Source organism: Vulpes lagopus, chromosome 18 (assembly GCF_018345385.1).
Source record: "Vulpes lagopus strain Blue_001 chromosome 18, ASM1834538v1, whole genome shotgun sequence".
NCBI classification, from domain to species: domain Eukaryota; kingdom Metazoa; phylum Chordata; class Mammalia; order Carnivora; family Canidae; genus Vulpes; species Vulpes lagopus.
In genome coordinates this window covers 44875748-44895270 of record NC_054841.1, presented here as the reverse complement: position 1 = coordinate 44895270, position 19523 = coordinate 44875748, and the positions used below count along the sequence as shown (strand labels likewise).

The window sequence follows — 19523 nt, the reverse complement described above, 5'->3', positions numbered from 1 at the left end:
AAGAATACATGTTAAGTTCAGTCCTTTAGTTGGGGGTTTTGTTTCCTTTTATAGTTTTCTAACAAAATCGTGGCTCAGGTGGCCTGTGATGTTCTTCAGTTGCTGGTTTCCTACTGGGAAAAGCTTCTGATGTTTGAAACCTCTCTGCCTCGGAAAATTGCTGAAGTAAGTCTTTTCCTGAAATGCTAAAACATAAGCATTTCCCTCTTATATTCGGTATTCGGTATTTAATTACAGATACTCAAATGATTGTTCAAGAACCGTCTGTTATGTTGCTATATGAGTCATTCATTTTAAGACTAAATCGCACTGGCTCTTCTCAGCTGTGATTTCAGGCACTACGTAAAGAAGCCACCAGTGTTCCAGGGTAGTCTTACACTTGGGAAGTTTGAAAGGCAGACATGACCACAACAAAGAGACCTTTTGTAGATTGAGCTTCATTCATTTAGAGTAATTTGGATGGTGCTAACAAGGAGAAGGCAGCTGGTTATGATGCCCTCTGAGCAGGGCGGGGGGCGGGAGGGACCTTTTGTAGGAAACAGGAGTCTCTCCCAGACTGAAGCCCCGGATCACGCTTTTTGCCATTGCGTGACTACCCAGCTGGAATGAGATTACTACTGGAATACCCTCTGGGGGTGGTAATTGGTAGGAGACAGGGACAGAAGGAGCGGGAAGAATCGTCCCAGTGATAATATCCTGGAGGTCGGTTACATCTGAGGATGCTTGTTGTGCACAGGCATGTACCCTCCTCACCTCTGTAGGTGCCTGCATATAAGGCCCATCCATTCCTGTCAGTTTTTAAAGCTACACTTTTTAAAGCATGTCCTGTTCTTCATACATCCAGTGGTAACTCATCAAGGAAATTTGATTTGTCTCTTTGTGCTGTTACAGGGAGAGAATAAGTGATTCTGATTTATTTTCTCTCAGGCCTAGACAGACTTCACCAGTGAGATCACTTTGTTCTCTCAGAGACCTTAGGTGACCTAGAGTGGAACAGAGCCCTGGACACAGGAATATGTGATGCTGCAAGTTGTAAAGTTGTATTGTAGGGCAACTGTGTTTAGTTGGCCCTTGAACAACACAGGTTTGAATTGCAGAAGTCCATTTATATGTGGGTTGTTTTGGATAAATATAGTAGAGGACTGTAAATATATTTTATGATTTTCTTGACATTTTTGTTTCTCTAGCTTGCTTTATTATAAAAACACAGCATAAAATACATATAACATACAAAATATGTGTCGATCCACTGTTTATGTTACTGACAAGGCTTCCAGCCACTAGTAGGCTATTAGTAGTTAAATTTGGCAGGAGTCAAAAGTTATACATGGATTTTTAAATTTTTTTTACTGTGCAGGTTCAGGGAGGTCAGCACCCCTAATCCCCAAATTGTTCAAAGATCACTTATAGTTTATCATCAAAAGAGGAATGCCTGGGATCCCTGGGTGGCGCAGCGGTTTGGCGCCTGCCTTTGGCCCAGGGCGTGATCCTGGAGACCTGGGATCGAATCCCACGTCAGGCTCCCGGTGCATGGAGCCTGCTTCTCCCTCTGCCTATGTCTCTGCCTCTCTCTCTCTCTCTGTATGACTATCATAAATAAATAAAAAAAAAAAAAGAGGAATGCCTTTGAGAATGCAAGAGGTGCTTTTATACCAGGACAACAGATGGAGACCTGGATGGTTTATAAGAAAATCAAATGGAAACATTTTCATAGTTCTTTTTGAAAATATTTTTTACTTTCATAGTATAAAGTGTGGATGATGAAGGGAATTGAGTGACCACACAGAGAGAAATGTCCCTTCATCAGGGGCTCCCAGTTTCAGCACCAGCAGAGTGGAATGGAGACTAGGCATGGCTCTATCACTTTTTCCAATTTTCAGGATCACAGGCAACTCAGCTTTTTATCACCTTCCCCTAGTGAGTTGACACTAAGCTGGGTTTAGTGCACGGCTATCTTGGGACTCTTATCATATGGTTTCCCAAACTCTTGCTATGCTCTATTTCATTATGGATTTGATTTATCTTTTATACAGATCCTTGTGGCCACAATTGCTTTTCTTTTACCAAGTGCAGAGTACTCTTCAGTGGAAACAGATAAGAAGGTAGGTGGCACATCTGCTAACTTTTTTTCCAGAGTTTGTTTTGTTTTTTAACATAAGGCAAAATGATAAATAATGTCATACGTAGAGATATCCTTTATGATATTCTTCTGTATTGGTCCTAATGGTCTTCCCTGTGAAAATTATATTTATTCATTTATTTCTTTTGCATTTTTGTACCTACCAAATAATTATTATTGTGCAGAGACAGTTCTGTTGTTTGCTATTACATGTAGTGAAGTTTGAAATTCTGCAATGTGCGGTACTGGGCCTGTTTCCTCTTCCAGTTTATTGTGTCCTTGCTACTCTGCCTTTTGGATTGGTGCATGGCATTGCCAGTGAACACCCTTCTCCACCCAGTGTCCACGGTGGCCCTGGAGGAGCAGCATGCATCCAGAGCTCCTTTGCTGGATTATATCTATAGGGTGAGTCTCCATTTGAGCTTCAAGGACATAGAGTATAGACTTAAGCATCACAGAATTGCCAAAATATGTTCTACATGTTTATTTATTTAACTATACCCTTTTGAAAAGCATATATGGGGGCTCAATCATTTTAAAAGAAATGAATAATTTAAGGAGTGAAAACAGAGCAGGTATTATTGTAGAGATAAAATGGTTACCAAATAAAAGCCTACAATTTCACATGACTGCCATCTTTAAACAACTGTAGTTTGACCATCACCACCCCCCTCAGTTTTCATGTGATATGGTCTATCTGTACTTAATTTTAAAAAGAACTATTTATATTATAGGAATATTTATAAGCCTTAGTTTGACAAAATCCGTTCATCAAAGGAAGAAAAAAGTATAAAGGTCTCAGTAATCTCTTTGCTTCAAAAGATCTTAAGAAATAAATTAAGGAAATATATCACATTACAATATTAGTGTCATCATTTTTATAGTATTTAAAATATTAGAATATCACCTCCTACTGATGCCTAGGTGTGATATTTGCTCTGGACCCTTTGTATTATCCTTCCATATTGGCTTTATAGTCCCTCCTGTGAAAGCCTTACTTATGAATTTAGCACTGTGTATCCATTGAATAATTACTAGAGACAGTCTTGTTTATTTTTTTTAGTAACACACCTTTACTAATAACCTTTAAAAAATATTGCAACTCATTAATTTATTACTTTGTTGCCTTATTTTAAAATGTGTTAAATACAAAAAAAGATAATATGGTTGAAATTCAACTATAAAGTATTATTGTATTTTTAAATGGTTTCTTTAGTGATCAAAATTTTAATAACTCTGTTAGGATTAATTAGATACTCCTGTCATCTTTGTGGCTTATAAACCTATGTGAGCCCTGGCTCAGTCAAGTAAAGTAGCCACAGTCACTTAAATTTATCTCTTTTCTAGTATTTCTTTTCTTAATAGATTTCTTTTAAAATTGTTTTACCAATAAAAAAGTTACCTCCTAGTTAACACAATTCACAAATTTATTGAATAACGTTATTGTACTTTTATTTTTATTTATTTATTTATTTATTTATATTCATGAGAGAGAGAGAGAGAGAGAGAGAGAGAGAGAGAGAGAGGCAGAGACACAGGCAGAGGAAGAAGCAGGCTCCATTCAGGGAGCCCAATGTGGGACTCGATCCCGGGTCTCCAGGATCACGCCTGGGCCAAAGGCAGGCGCTAAACCGCTGAGCCATCCAGGGATCCCCCATTATTGTATTTTTAAAAGAAGCTTTGTATTAAAGTATAATATGCATCCAGAAAACAGCATCAATCATAAGTGAGAGGTTGATGAATTTTTACAAAGTGAACACACCTGTGAAACCAGATCCCAGCTGCAGAAACTGAATGTTCTTGGTATCCCAGAAACCCCCATCATGCCTCCCTACTAGTCACTATCTCCATTCACATACTTGGGGTAACCACCAATCTGTCTAACAGTATAGATCGTTTTTGTACTTCGTATAGCTGGAATTACACAGTGTATGCTTCTGTGTCTGATGTCCTTCACTCAACATTATTTCTGAAGGAGTCATTCATACTATTGTGAATAGCTGTAGATTTTTCACTCATTGCTATTTAGTATTACACAGTGAAAATAAGCCCATGATTTATATATCTATTCTATTGTTGGTAGAAATTTGGGCGGTAGAGTTTGGGACCATAAAAAGAAGTTCTATGAATATTCTGATGGACCACAGCAGGACTTAGGTGTGTACAACCACCCAGAAGGGTGGCAAAATAAGCACTTTTTAACCTTCACTTTCCTTTTGTCTTGAGCATATATTTATTGGCATTGATGTAGAAGGAGCAAAATAAATTTGCAGATAGCAAGATGTTTTAGAATGGAAGGGATTCTATGTCTTTTTAGGTATTACCAAGCCTATCAAGTATTACCTACCTTCTAAATGCTGTTGTAGTTTGGCAGATTGTCAGGGAACAGGTTAGTTGCATCCCTGGAACATATTCCCTTCTGTTTTTCACAGGTTCTACACTGCTGTGTTTGTGGCTCAAGCACATACACCCAACAGAGTCACTATACACTGACCCTAGCCGACCTGTCATCCCCAGATTATGACCCCTTCCTACCACTGGCGAATGTGAAGAATTCAGAACCAGTCCAATATCATGCATCAGCAGATTTGGGCAACCTGCTCACAGTTGAAGAAGGTAAGATTCTTCAGAATATTAATTCTCATGGGTGAGAATAGGAAAGATTATAGCCTTTGGTCCATGCTTGTTGTGTTATTTTTAAAAATATAGTTGTTTCTGGTTTCTAGACTCCTTTGTGATAGCAAATTCTGCCTTCCTAGTTTTTCTTTTTCTGTTTCTTCACCTCCTCTCTCTTTTCTCATCTTAGTTGAATTTTGTATTTAGGACTTATATGTCTCAGACCTATGAGACCCACAGAAAAAAAGCTCATTTTATATCTCAGGAATTTTACATGCAACTGGAGAGACAGAATTAATGTAGGTGTACTGTTTGTGGAACAGTAGCACCTAGGAGCTTCCCCTGGGGAAGGGCCTAAGTCAGACAATAGAAGGATGGGCAGACTTTGAAAGGATCTAGTCGAGGGTTACAGGCTAAGAGAGCATCATAAAGAGAGAGGTGGGGATTTACATGCCTCAGTTTGAGGGTCATTCTGCTAATGGCATAGGGACCATTTTAGAATGTGCATATTGTCAGGATTAGGGACTGCTGTATGTCTTCCTCAACCACCCTTCTTCCTGAAATTATAAGAGCCTATCTCTGGGCCTTGAAATGTGAGTCCAAAGGTAGGTATATCATCTGTATATGTGAAATGATGGCATAGAACCAAACACACATACACACACAGTGTATATAAAACTAGTAAACTCTGAATATTGATGAATCATATCAATGTCAAAATTTCCTGATTGTGATACTGTACTATACTATGCTATGTAAGGTAGTACCAAGGAAGTGAAGGATATTTGCAAACTCTCTGTGTTATTTCTTATAAGTGCATGTGAATCTTCAGTTGTCTCTAAGTTAAAAGTAAAAAAAAAAAAAAAAAAAAAATGTGGGTGTGGAGTGTTAGATCATCCATAAAAATGTTACAGACTCTGCAAGTTAAAACCTAGGCACAAGGATGGAAACTTGGGGGTAAAGACCCTTTAAGAAAAAGGAATGAGGGAATGTCACCAGGAAAGAAAAGTCATGGAAAAAAACAAGAAAGAATCCATGCCGAGAAGTCAAGGTAAGAAAGGGGAAAAGGAGCCATGGAAGGTCCTTGGTGGTGCTAGGTGCTTCAAAAACATCAGATAGGGTGGGGCCGAAGCAGGAGCTGTTTTATTTCCCAACTAAGCATTTGGTGGCGAGTTTTGCTGAGTACTTTAGGTATGGGTCGTTAGTCTATAGCTAGATAGGCTGAGCATGTGATTTGGGGATCACTTTTTGGAACCCTGAGACCTTCTTCTTGTAGGGCCTTGGTGGACAAAGGAAGGATAGTACCCAGGTGAGGGCACAGAGTCCAGGGTGATGCTTGCAAGACTGTAGAGTCTGGAGTATGGTTTAGGCCAAGAGGAAGGGGACAGGTGAGATGATGATGAAGAGGACAGAAGTGGGGCACGAGTCAGGGGCAAAGGCTCTGGAATTGGCCAGTCCTGATTTTATAGGTTGAGCATCTGAGGTGAAGGGATTTTCCCAAGGGTACATAAATCAGAAGTAATAGAGGTGAAATTTGAATTGAAGGTGTAATAACCAAGTTTCAGGAATATCATAGTATTTACTCTGAGATTTTTTCCACTGAGTAGACTAAAGATTTAACTTTTAGTTGTGCTGGTGGACAGTACATGGCACACTTTCTTACTGTCCTCCCAATTGACCTCCATTTGCTTAATCATTTAGTGGTCTTTCTGGACTTCCACTCTTTTAGATTGCAGTATTTTCTTGATTCCACCCCCCCACCATGGTTATTAAATTCAAACCATATCTTATCAAAATGACCATTGATCAATTTCTTTTGTTGGTTCCTACCACGCAGTTTATGTCTTTGAAGGAAAGTAACTTACTTTTTCTGAAAGTCATTAATTTAGACTCATTGCACATGGCTATCCCTAAAATAAGTTCACCATACATTATGACTTGTCACTTGAAAATAGCAGAAAATTGAAAGGTTAGTGCAAAATGAAAAACCTAAAAATGCACATTTAAATTTTGGTACCACCTTGCTTTTGATGTACAACAGTCTTCGGCTATATTCTCCAGAAAACCTCAGGACCTTATGCAGGAACTATGTCCTAACAGTTCTGTAGTACTAAAAATAACTTTGAACTTTGGTGGCAAAGGAGTTTTAAAATTCACTAACATTCTAATAAAAAAGCAAAGCAGCTTAAAAATATATTGGCATGCACAGACACTCTTGGTGAGTGGGTACACCCTCTTAAGAGTGAGAGGAAAATTAAAGATGATAGCTGAAGTCTTTTTTTTTTCTCATTCAGTGTCATCATTCATCACCAAACTATTTTTTCTCACGTTTCTGGGAAACAATATTATATTTTTATCTAATATTTTCAAGTGACTCTTTCATACAGTATTGCCTACTATTTGATATAAATACTTTCTTTCAAATAGTTACAGGGAATAGACACATTCAGTTACCTACAGCTGAGGTGGCTGCTGGCCCAGCTCAAGGAATAGCCACTGATGGTATGCACAGGTGCTCAGATTTCTCATTATTAATGCCTAATTGCTTTAAAAAGAAGGAAAGAGGATCATCTGGGTAGCTCAGTTGGTTAAGTGGCTGCCTTCAGCTCGGGTCATGATCCCAGGGTCCTAAGATGGAGCCCTACAGCCAGCTTCCTGCTCAGCAAGGAGCCTGCTTCTCCTTCCCCCTCTGTTGCTCCCTCTGCTTGTGTGTGTTCTTTGGTGCTCTCTGTCAAATAAATAAAATCTTAAAAAAAAATAAGGAAAGAGGGGAGTTTTAAAAACTAAAGATTGAAAGACTAAAATTACAAAGACAAACTAAAATTACTGCTTTTCTATTTTATCGCTAAATTTAGCAAAATAGGATAAATATTTGGATTATATTTTTTCATAGTTTGTAGAAGTTATGAGATTGTTTTCTCATCAATGGAGTCTAGATTTTCTCTTTATTTTGTTTTTAATTTTCATTTATTTATGATAGTCACACACACACAGAGAGAGAGAGAGAGAGAGAGAGAGAGAGAGAGAGGGAGAAGCAGGCTCCATGCACCGGGAGCGCGACGTGGGATTCGTGGGATTCGATCCCGGGTCTCCAGGATCGCGCCCTGAGCCAAAGGCAGGCACTAAACCACTGTGCCACCCAGGGATCCCTTTTCTCTTTATTTTTTAAGGGAACCACAGGCAATTGATGCAGCTGAAGGCTGCCAGGGAAAAACAATTTTGACTTCACAAATATTCCCTTTCCTTATTCTTAATACCAAAGATATTTAGAATTTTTACTGGGTGTGTTCTGGTCTATGACTTGATTAGTGTGACTCCAGTTAATTTCCCATTGTAGAATTCAAACACATTCATTAAAATACAAATCTTTATGTATCTCAAATTGAAAGCACAATCTACATAGGTAAAAGCAGAAGAAACTTGGTTTTCTAGTAGTAATTGTGTGCTTTGGGCTTCACCAAATCGGACCTTTGTCATTAGTTCATAGCCTGCTCCATCATGTCATCACCCCACTGGGTCTTACACCATATTCCTCTGAACCTCCAGCTGGCCATGCTTTTGTTGTTTGGGGCATTAACATTTCTGACAGAGTGTATATTCATATGGAATGATAAGCATGAATAAAAAGCATCTGTAACTTTTGAAAAAGTTAATATGGACACAAAAGCAAAGGCATTCATAACTGTGATTTCAGGGGAATTAGTTGAGGTATTTAAATTTCTCAGCTGTATGGAAATCATACGCTCTTGTACGAGGGTCAGAAAGGAGAATTTAATGTCAGAGATGGATGTACATGACCTCTGCCTATGAAAACTGAAGTATTCATGTGAAATTTTATTTTACATTATTGAATACAGCAATTTCTTATTCACAGAATAGTAAGAATTAAGAAGAAATTCAAGAAAAGTCAGGATAATCTGTTCATCAGTCATCACACCGAATTTTTTACATTCTAGGATTTGATAGTTTCTTGCTAGGTTTATACATCGTGGTATAATTGATGTTGTATAGGTAAATCCATTGAATTGTTAATGTCTGAGAGGGAAGGTGTTTAGCATCAGAAAGCATAATTTATAGTTATTTGTATTTAAATATCAGATTTTTCTGTTGTGAATTTAGAAATCAAGTATTTCCTAAACCTTTAAGCCCAAAGTGTAAATCTTACCGTATTTAAATATCTAGTGATATTTTTTGTTGAAATTTAAAACTTTCGTTTTCACTTGTACTTGGATTAATACATAGTTCTTTTCTAACTTTGGCAGATTACAATTTCCCTGACCATGCTGAAGCTTAAGTGGTTGTTTCATTATATGCTTACAGATTATTTCTCTGCTTCTCCCTTATACCTCCAGCATTTCACCGAGCCCACCTTTACATGCTAGTGTCTGTCTTTCTACATATTTGAAGCCTTAAAAATTTTTTTTTTTTTTTTTTAAGATTTTATGTATACATGAAAGACACACAGAGAAAGGCAGAGACATAGGCAGAGGGAGAAGCAGGCTCCTCCCTGCAGGGAGCCTGATGTGGGACTTGATTCCGGACCCTGGGATCAGGCCCTGAGTCAAAGGCAGACACTTAACCACTGAGGCACCCAGGTGCCCCTGAAGCCTTAAAAATTGTGTAAGTCAGTTGCCCTTGGGCATTTTATCATCAACTGCAAATTCAGTTAAAGCCTATTTCCATGAGTTAATTAATATATCAGATTCTGTTAAATATTTAAAATTCCCAAACAACAAAACATACATTCTTGCAAAGAATGCCAACTGCTTTGAATCCATCTACCAAGGCTTGATTGATTTCTATAGCAGAATCTGCCTTTACCCTGGTGAGGGGAGTGTAGGGTAACCCCTGGGGCCTGGACCCCCAGCCCACCACCATTCCCACCAGATCCTCTCCAGCTATAGGTTTCCAACTCCCAGAACTTCCTTAACCACCAGCCCTTCCAGGACAGGAAACTTTCTCTTGTTTACTGCTGTATCTCCAGATTTTTAAGTATCCCTTTCAGAACGAGATCTTTGTGAAAGTTGGTTCTTTTAGTAATCTATTTAAATTGTACTTTTATTCAGGTAGAATTAGTGTCAAAAAACAGCTGGAAAAAATGCCCAGACTAAAACAAATCCAACATTCCAAGTAGAGATTTTAACCTTCCTTCTCCACTGTCTGGTCTGTTGCCTTACCCTGGCTCCCAGAGCGGAAGAGGAGGAGCTTGGAGCTGATCCCTCTGACCGCCCGCATGGTGATGGCCCACCTGGTGAATCACCTGGGCCACTTCCCACTTCGTGGGGGCCCCGCCGTGCTGCACAGCCTAGTCAGCGAGAACCACGACAACGTGCACGCGGAGGCTCCCGAGCTGTCCTCCGAGGTGTTCCGGAGCCCAAACCTACAGCTCTTTGTGCTCAATGACAGCACCCTCATCTCCTACCTTCAGACACCCTCAGAAGGGCCTGCGGGGGGCTCCCCAGGGGGCACCCTGTCAGACGTCCGAGTAATTGTGCGGGATATCTCAGGGAAATACTCTTGGGATGGGAGGGTTTTGTATGGACCTTTGGAGGGCTGCTTAGCACCCAGCAGCACAAATCCAGCATTTCTGATTTCGGGCTGGCAACCTCAAGCTTTGGGAGCTCAGAAAGATTTTTCTCAAACTGAAGAGGGAGATGATGTCCTTGACAAATTACTTGAAAACATTGGCCACACTAGTCCGGAATGCCTTTTACCATCACAGTTAAATCTAAATGAGCCCTCTCCCCCACCTCGGGGAATGAACCGTGACCAGGAGAAGGAAATCATCGAGGTCATTTTGCGCCAGAAGGCCCAAGAAGATGACTATATCCAGAGGTGTAACTCTGACTTGGCCATGAAAGTCTCCAGCCAGGAGCAGCCCTCCCCAGTGGAGCCACCAGGACCCTTTTATTTCTGCAGGTTGTTGCTTGATGACTTGGGGATGAATTCTTGGGACAGAAGGTAACAATCCTCTCTAGACTTTCACCTATTTTATCATTATTTTGGGGTGCTTGTTCTTGCTCTCAATTTGAAGTTTGGGAAGCAGAGAATACAAATGGAGATCTTTCTTTCTGCATTTACAGCTTATTTTGTGCTGCTAAGTTAAAGCTATAGGTGGAACTCATTGTGCCGTACTAAGACAGAGATTGAATTTCAGACATCTCTTGTATATTTTAAAGGATATCAGACATTTTCTGTGTGCATGTGTGTTTTAATTACTGTTCTGTCCATTATTGCTTCTGTCATCACAAAAGATGTGGATAGACTACAAAGATGAATAAGCCACCATCTCATGTTAGATCTGGTGAAGGAGGTAGACTTGGCACAACTCTGATGAAAGATAGCATGACACAGGAGTCCAAGAGGAACAGTTAAACTGATACAAAATGTGGGATGGTGAGGAAACCTCTGTGGAAGGGTGGATTTGAGCTGGACCCTGACTGTGGAGTGGAGTTGCTAAGGACAGAAGTAGGGAAAAGGGATTCTCCTTTTGAGCTGATAGTGAAAACAGGCACAGGCTCATGTACATCAGTGACACACTCATTCACCTCAGAGCCATCAGTGCCAATGGATAGTCATGGGATGCCGTGGAATTTTGGTGCCTTTGAATGTCTTAAGGAGAATGGAGTTCATATTGTGGGCTCAGATCACAAATATTTCATGAATGAGGAGGGTTATGGATGGGTACATGGATGGATGAATCAGTAAGTTTGTTAATTGATTGATTGGAAAGGGCAATATTGGTCTGTGGTTATTCAGCTTTTCTTCCATCTCTTTTTTTTATAGAAAGAATTTCCATCTTTTGAAGAAAAATTCAAAACTATTGAGAGAGCTAAAAAATCTGGACTCACGTCAGTGGTATGTGAAAGTATATTAGATCACTTCCTTCCTGTCTGTCATTGTGTGTTCTTGGATGACAGAGCTGCAGGAATGAGTCCACTTACAAAGACACCCAAAGGTCATTCTGTAACTAGAATCTGGTGACATCTGCACATGCCATACCTTTAGTATTTTTATCCTTGAAGATAACCATACATGCTTGCTATGCTAATAGAAGAGGTAATTGCCTCCACCTAATCTGTGTCTGTGGTTGAGGACCTTTTCATTTGGCAGCCAGTGGACATTCATTCTCATTTAATTTCTGCAGCCACCTCTTTCTCTAGGGAGGATTAGAGGCTTACCTAGCTCAAACAGCCTACCTGTGTTCACACGTAATCATGTTGTTCAAACCAAGTGAGTTTGACTTCATAGCCCGTGCTGTGTGCCCGTGCACTGGCTGTAGTCCCTGCTCTGCAACATTGGCAAGCTTAAAACCAGTGTGTTTCAGTTAGTAACTCCCTAGTAGTGAGCCTTATTCTCAAAGCTAGTAAAATCTCAGCTCTGCCCCTTTTCTGTACAGTCTTAAAAGCAATTCTAAAGATAAACTCATGACCAGTTTTTGATGTGGGGAAATGTGTGCTTCCAACACCATCTCAGGCAACAGTAAGTGTAGTGCTTGGTACAAAACAGGTGCTTAAAAGTCATGAATCAACTGCTTCTTTAATCTTAGTTTTTAAAAAGCTCATTTTCTAAAAAATAGCTTTTTGTCCTCCTTTAATTCTCTGCAGGAATATCATTAGATAGCTCATTACAGATGAAAAACCTGAAGCCATTATTCTTCACATCACCCTTCACCATATTCAGTTTCCCAATTGTTGTTATGCTGCTTTGTCTCTAGAGGAATAGAGACCAAATTCACTGTGGAGACTCTGCGAGGGGTTTCTTGTGAAGGACTCAGGGGTTTACTTCTCTCTCCCTCTTGTCCTCCAGTATTAAACAAGCAGTCACTTGGGTTCCAAACTTGGCTTTTCAAGCTTATGCTGAATTATTCCATGCTTCTTAGAATTAAGTGAATACATTGGTGTCTTGTAATTGTGGCCAATTTGTTGAGTGTTAATGCACTTTAGTTGCATGAGGTACAATTGAATGAGCTCCCTGGGGTGCTGTTGCTGTAAAATATGGCTTTGGAGAGCTGATCAGCCAATCTTCTGTCCCTTGATTAACCTTCGCTTAAAACCCCAACTCCTGGATATAGCATCTTCTTAATATCTTAAAAAATATATCAACTTACTTTATTATAAAGGTTGTTTTTGAGGTTCTTTTTGAGATAAAAAATGGAAATAGGTTGGGGACTCTAGGTATCGGAGATCTAGACTGTCCCATGTATTGGTCACTGAGCAGGTAGGAACGTACTTTGTCCTCAACTTTTAGTTACAGTGGCTCTATTTATTTCTGATACCACTTTATCTCCCTGCTGTTAAGGTATAGTTCCTGCCTACCATGTTTTTAGGAAAAGTAGAGACTGTCTTGCAACTCTCATCTCTATACTGTGAAGATAGGGAAGATGTAAAAAGTATGATGAACATACATGCAAATCACAGTGGGCTCTTTTAAATATTAATACCTCTTGTCACCACATGGTAAGGTGAAAGTTAAAATCATGTGTTTTTTTTTCTTTGTTTGGCTTTTTAATGTGACAGCACAAGGAAACTGAGCTATTCTAGTCTATTCCTAATAAGAAAGAAAAATGCATTCTAATGAGGAAGAGGAAATTGTTGATTTTATGCGCATGTGTTCCTGAGTTACCTGCTCCTTCATGCATTGGTGGTGCAGCTTATGGATATGAAGTGCTGTTGCTAATTATCATCTCAAAAGCCTGGCTCTAATAAGACCAGACACAGCGTCTGATCTTAGCAGGCTCTCTGTGGTGCTAACATTTTGGAGGATGTGAAATTTGATGAATGTTTACAGCTAAAGGTCACCTTTCCTCACACCTACATTAGTCAGGCAGTCACTGGGGCTTAGCTCTTATGCTCCCATGTTGAGTTAATGAGGACTCAAGGACCTGTGAGCAGCTAAAATATAAAAAGCTTGGACTTTGAGGAGAGTCAACAAAACTGTTTCAGACTGTTTCAGATGGTCTTGATATGTTTATGAATGTGTGTAGAATAGAGAATAATCACATGCCGAGGACTTTTGAATATGCAGAAAGAGCTGCAGAAAGAAATTGAGTGACTATACTCTTCTTCCTTTTTTTGAAAGAGACAGTCTTTCAGGTCATAGGTTATGGACACTGTCATCATCCTAGCCTCCAAATTAGAGGCTCTTAGAATAAACTATTCAGATTCTAGACTGCCAGTGTTTCCTGCCTGTCACTCAGGGAATAAATGGTGTGGCAGTTTCAGGGCTCCATGCTGCATAAGGACAGGCTTTCTGAAAGTCTGAGAGCACAAGATCTCTACTCTAGAGCATCAGTCCCTGGGACCCATCACCACAAAACTTCCCTCTTCTCCCAGCAAACTGTTCCCATTAAGAGAGGTACCCTCAACTGTGTGCTTATACCGTACCAGTCAGGGCATTCAGGATGTCCACCTTCTCTAGAAGCAGCAGAATAGTACTTATCAAAACCCTTAAAAATGAGCAATGATCAACATTCTTTTCCTATGAATGTATTCTAAGGACATATCAAAGATAAAGCACACTGTCTTTAAAACTGGAAGCAACTTAAATGTGTGATGACGAGGATTTGGAATAAGGTGTATTCATATACTAGAATGTTACACAACTATTAATAACTTTGTCATACAAGTATATGGCATAAAAATGATCCCACTCAAAAATGGTTTAAATGGTGACTTTTGTGTGATGCATCTTTACACAATAAAAATACACAATAAAAAAGTGTTCACAAATATTTTAAGTAAAAATGATCAATTGTAAAACAGGATATAGTAGCTTCTCACGATGGTATTTGAAAACGCATCCAAAAATGATAACAGTTGCAATTTCAACATAAAAACAAGGAATGTAAGTGAATTTTTTATTCTTCTCTTTCTATATTTTCTAATGTTCCTCTTAAGTGCATTTCTCTTACGTAATCTATGGGGGGAATGAATAGGCTACGTAGGTAAATAGAAGGAGAGTACTCTCCTCCTTGATTAATTTTTATTACCTTTTTAGTTGAATTTCATTTCATTCTGCTTATTAAATAGAAACATAACTCCTGCAGAAGGAAATATTTACAAATATGTTAAAATAGAGCATCCCCGGTTTAGCGCACCTTCAGCCCAGGGCGTGATCCTGGAGATCCAGGATCGAGTCCCACATCAGGCTCTTTGCATGGAGTCTGCTTCTCCCTCTGCCTGTGTCTCTGCTTCTCTGTGTGTGTGTGTGTCTCTGATGAATAAATAAATAAAATATTTAAAGAAAAAAAAACACAAAAAAACAAATATGTTAAAATATGGAGTCCAAATTCCACCAGTAGATGTCTAATCAGATTATACTGTTGAGATGTTGAACAATTAAGACAATAGTAACATTTCTGTATTGTTTGAGCACTTGATTGTTTTTCCTATGAGATTTTTCAGAATGCAATGCAAAAATAATAATAAAGATGGAACTGCTATGCAGGTGGTAATCCGAAATTTTAGAAAATAGAGACCAGAGTAAAAACTCTTGGGTGATGGGGCCATGGAATGAGTAGTTCTTAATGGAAGCTCTGAATTAGCACAGTGTCTTCATCTCTAAACTATCACCAAACTTCTGGGTAAAAGTCTAGTGATTTTGACACTTTACACTGTAGGGTATAATTTTTAGAAATTGGTCATTAAAATATTTATATAATAGCACTGGGTCTCTGGTTAACAGAGATTTAACTGAGCAGCTGCTATATGTCAAGTACCTTTTGCCTTTTACAAAAGGCCAAAAGGCAGGACTCCTTTTTCCTCAAAATACACATCACATTTACTTGATTTAATAGCAAAATGCCCAAAATCCATCATGGAGGAAGTGGGTGAAGTGTTTATATGGCCTAAGAGGTTTCCCTGGACATCTGTCCACCCTACTAAGTTACCTCAGATTAGTTGGAGCACAGAGTGGGTAGATCTCTCCACAAAGAAAGTACCTATGTGTGTTCTGCTGGGAAGAAGCTTCTGTTTCTTATAAAGTGTTGGCACATTCTACAGTTCTAGTCAGGGAGCTATCCAATATCCTTATCTCAAAATGCATTAAGTAAAATATAGATCTATAGGCAGTCACATAGATCTAGTCTCAGTTGATATCTGTGTGAAGTGCTTTCACATACTTTTTTGCACCAGAAATGCAGTGTGTGTTCTAACATGCTGTTAAATATAGCACATGTCTGAAAGAGTGATCTCAAGAACCAGACTGCCCTGCTTCAATTTCTGATCTCCTGCTTGCTATGTGTGCTTTTTGTTTAATTTTCCGTTCCTTATTTCAACCACCTCTATGAGGGAGGTGATGATAATTACTTGTCTCTTTAGAGTATTTGCAGGGAATAAATAAGAACTGTGAGTCAAACCTCTTCAGAACAGTGACCGACCCTTACCTAGTAAATTCTCCATAAATGTAAGCTCTGTATCAGGAGTCATGCTAGTGGTTGTAGTGAAATAAAATTTTAAATATTAGACTTCTAACTTCTTTAAATTTAAAAATTTATAGCCGCGAAACGCACAAAATTGCAGTATTTTACATTGCTGAAGGTCAAGAAGACAAGTGTTCAATCCTTTCCAATGAAAGAGGAAGCCAAGCATATGAAGATTTTGTTGCCGGACTTGGATGGGAGGTGATTAATTTCATTTAGGAGCTGTTTATTGACCAGCACTATTTAAGGATATATATGTAAACTGGACATCAATTATATAAGCTTTCACATTCAAATCTAGTATGGATAACATCCTGGAGTTAGTGAATGTATTAAGTTTGACATCTTCTGTTAGTTGTTTTTCAGTACTTCATACATGAACTTTTGTTTCCTATAACTTTCCCTTTAGTATTATTTCATCTGCTTTTTATCTGTACCAAATAATCAGATTGGCTTATTCAGCCATAGACAGTTTGTGGTATGAGAAGATAAATATGGGCAGAGAGGCATTGGCTTTGGCTATCATATGGAGATTAGAAAATAAATCAGTGACATGGTGAGTGAAAACATGAAAAAAGAGCTGGATGAAGTCACAAATTGTCATGAAAATAGAACAGAGTAGCCATGATGGTTTAGCAGCCAACCTGTTTCCCTAAGGGAGACCCCAGAGTGACTGATATTGAAAGAGTGTGCTTTTTCTCTACTAAATGATACTTTGACAGGTGGACATATACATTTATACACACACACACCCATCTGTCTCTAAGAACATAAACCTAAAGGAAAATATATTTTCAGAATCTAAAAGAACTCAGAGTAGTTATAATGGAAATCAGCATATCTGAAGTCATTTTCTTACTTTTCCTTACTTTTGTTTTGGTTTCCTGGTTATCTGTGCTGTGGGAAACTCTCTGGGGGCATAAATAAGACTTGTCTCTGATAGTTAAATGTTAAGCAAGGAAACTAATATGGAGATAGGGACAGGAGAAGCCTATATCAAGGTCAAGACCATGTGCTTTATAAAATGTCAAGTAAATTATAGTCTAAAAGAGTTCCTGTACTCCAATAAATTATCCTTATTACTAATAAAGTGTCTTATTATTTGCTGAGGAATATATTTAATCATTTAACTAATATTCTTTTTAAGCCACACATTCCTAACTAGAGTTTTAAGAAAAGACTAGAACATTAATTTAGTGTATATATTGATTGTATTTGGCACAAAAGAGATTCTTCTATTGCTTTTTTTGGATTATGCTACAACAGGTGCTTTTACTGAAAAAAAAATGAAAAATTAAATTTAAAAAAATGGGTCCTTGGCACTAACAAGTGAGCATTCACACCATAGCTTGAAAAAGAGTAATTCCAACTTATATTAGTGGTGTAAATCAGAACAACTCCTTTGAATGATACTTCAGCAATGGCCGTTAAATTTTAAACCATCTGTACCTTTTAATACATCATCCTACCAAAACATTCCTTTGAATGCTCCTTATGGTTTGACCACACAGCAGTGTTTGGGAAAGCAGCTAATCCCATAAATCTGTTAGTAGGGAAACTCTGTATATGTGTACATAAATACACATAAATACACACATGTAAACATATAAACACATATATACATACATACAGGATGGAAAAAAACTAGAGAAATAAGCACTAAATTTGTGATGGTGGTTTTCTTAAGTTGATAAGATTTAAGAGCACTTTCATGTTAATGTTTCTTTGATGTTTCAATTTTATCTAACTTAGTATTACATTTGTTTGTTATCAGAAAGCTATAAAAATGAAAATAGATTTTCTTAAAAAACAGACATTCCTGCTTGGTGAATGAGGACAATTCAGGCTTGACCCTCACTCGTTCCTCTTTGTTGCCTGCATCAGGTGGATCTCTCAACCCACTGCGGGTTCATGGGTGGACTTCAGCGCAACGGCAGCACAGGGCAGACTGCCCCTTACTATGCTACCTCGACTGTGGAAGTGATTTTCCATGTTTCAACTCGGATGCCATCAGACTCAGATGATTCACTCACGAAAAAGGTAAGCAGCCTCTCTGAGGACCATCCTAAGCTGCCATTGTTTGTAGGTGGGGCTCTCATAGTCCAGACCAAAGGCCTTGGCATAACATGCACCAAGACTGATTTCCTCTGGATGCAACTTCAGTGTAGTTCTTCTTAAGCTACAGTTGTAGTTAATCTGAAATATCTAGCTTGGCACAAATTAGACAAAGAAGGAAATGAAAAAGCAATCAGATCATTTAAGCCTTAAATCCTGAGATTAAGATTTAGGGAAAGGAAGGGTCTTCATAGTTATTAATTTTGGATCTTCCCTCACCTGACTGTTAACTGACAGAAAATAACATTGTTGACCTCTCAGTTGGCAAAGGTCATAACATGCAAGGACCGTGTACTGACAGAGAGCTGAGAAAGCAGGCACCTCTCAGGCTTGCTGAGGACAGTTGGGCAATATCTGTGAGAATGACAGGTGCAGGTGAGCTCCTGCCTAGGGGTCCTACATTTGGTACTAACCTTGTTTCTCTCCAACTTGGGCCCTGGAGGCAATTTTCTCTAGAATCCAGAGGAAACCTCCTTCACCTCTGAAGACCTCCCCAGGGGAACATGGCCTTTAACCTCTAGCCTACAGGATGTTCACCTCAGGTGATCCTCTGTTAGAGGTGATGAGCACCTTAACAGAAGAATTTTAGTCTGGGAAGGAAGCCTAGAAATCTGACTCCAGATGAAAGGAACAACTGCAACTAGCTTGGTGGTGGGTAGGCCGGAATCCCTACCTCACACCCGCTCTCTTTCTACAAGGATGCAAGACAAGTGCAGACAGCACCTGAATGGGTGGGAAAATAGCTCATTTAGGAGCTAAGGCTGCCATTGAAGGATCCAGTATGGTGGTTATAGCCAAAGTCTGGAGACAGGCAGAACCTGGGCTCAACTGTATATCCAGTTACTGGCCCATGCCTCAACTTCCCCATCTACTAAATGAAATTAAAAATAGCCTATGTCCCAGGGTTGTTGTGAAGTAAATGGATAATGCCTGTGAAACTGCTTAGCATGGTGCCTGGTGTAAGATCGCTAATGTCAGCCCTCATCATTGCCCACGGTCTAATTGAATCTTTTCTTACCTGCCCTATGAGAGGGTAACTGATACGGGCCAGTAGACCCTGCTCTTACCGCCTCATCTCTTTTCTCTGCAGTTTTGCTTTATCATCACTGCAGCCCCAGATGTCTAGACCACCTATATTGTAGGCAGTGGTGTCCATAAGATCTCAGAACTTGGATCATGGCACAATCACAGACAGCTTTCACAGTGACTAAGTGTCTGGGTTGTGCAAAGCATGATGGCCATAGAGGAGCT

The 19523-nt window shown here is 39.1% G+C and overlaps 1 protein-coding gene across 6 annotated transcripts in view; it reads left to right on the top strand.

Moving 5' to 3' along the window:
* Nucleotides 1-19523, top strand: part of RALGAPA2 (Ral GTPase activating protein catalytic subunit alpha 2) — a 324226-nt gene that overhangs the window by 198162 nt on the left and 106541 nt on the right. For all 6 annotated transcript variants that reach the window (XR_005984381.1, XM_041732346.1, XM_041732348.1 and 3 more), the window contains 8 exons: nt 55-165; nt 2034-2102; nt 2387-2524; nt 4552-4735; nt 9925-10696; nt 11522-11593; nt 16235-16358; nt 18042-18197. Coding sequence is in view for 5 of the 6 variants with exons in the window: in XM_041732346.1 (XP_041588280.1) it covers nt 55-165; nt 2034-2102; nt 2387-2524; nt 4552-4735; nt 9925-10696; nt 11522-11593; nt 16235-16358; nt 18042-18197 (1626 nt within the window). In the remaining variant the exon portion in view is untranslated. The remainder of the gene's footprint in view (nt 1-54; nt 166-2033; nt 2103-2386; nt 2525-4551; nt 4736-9924; nt 10697-11521; nt 11594-16234; nt 16359-18041; nt 18198-19523) is intronic.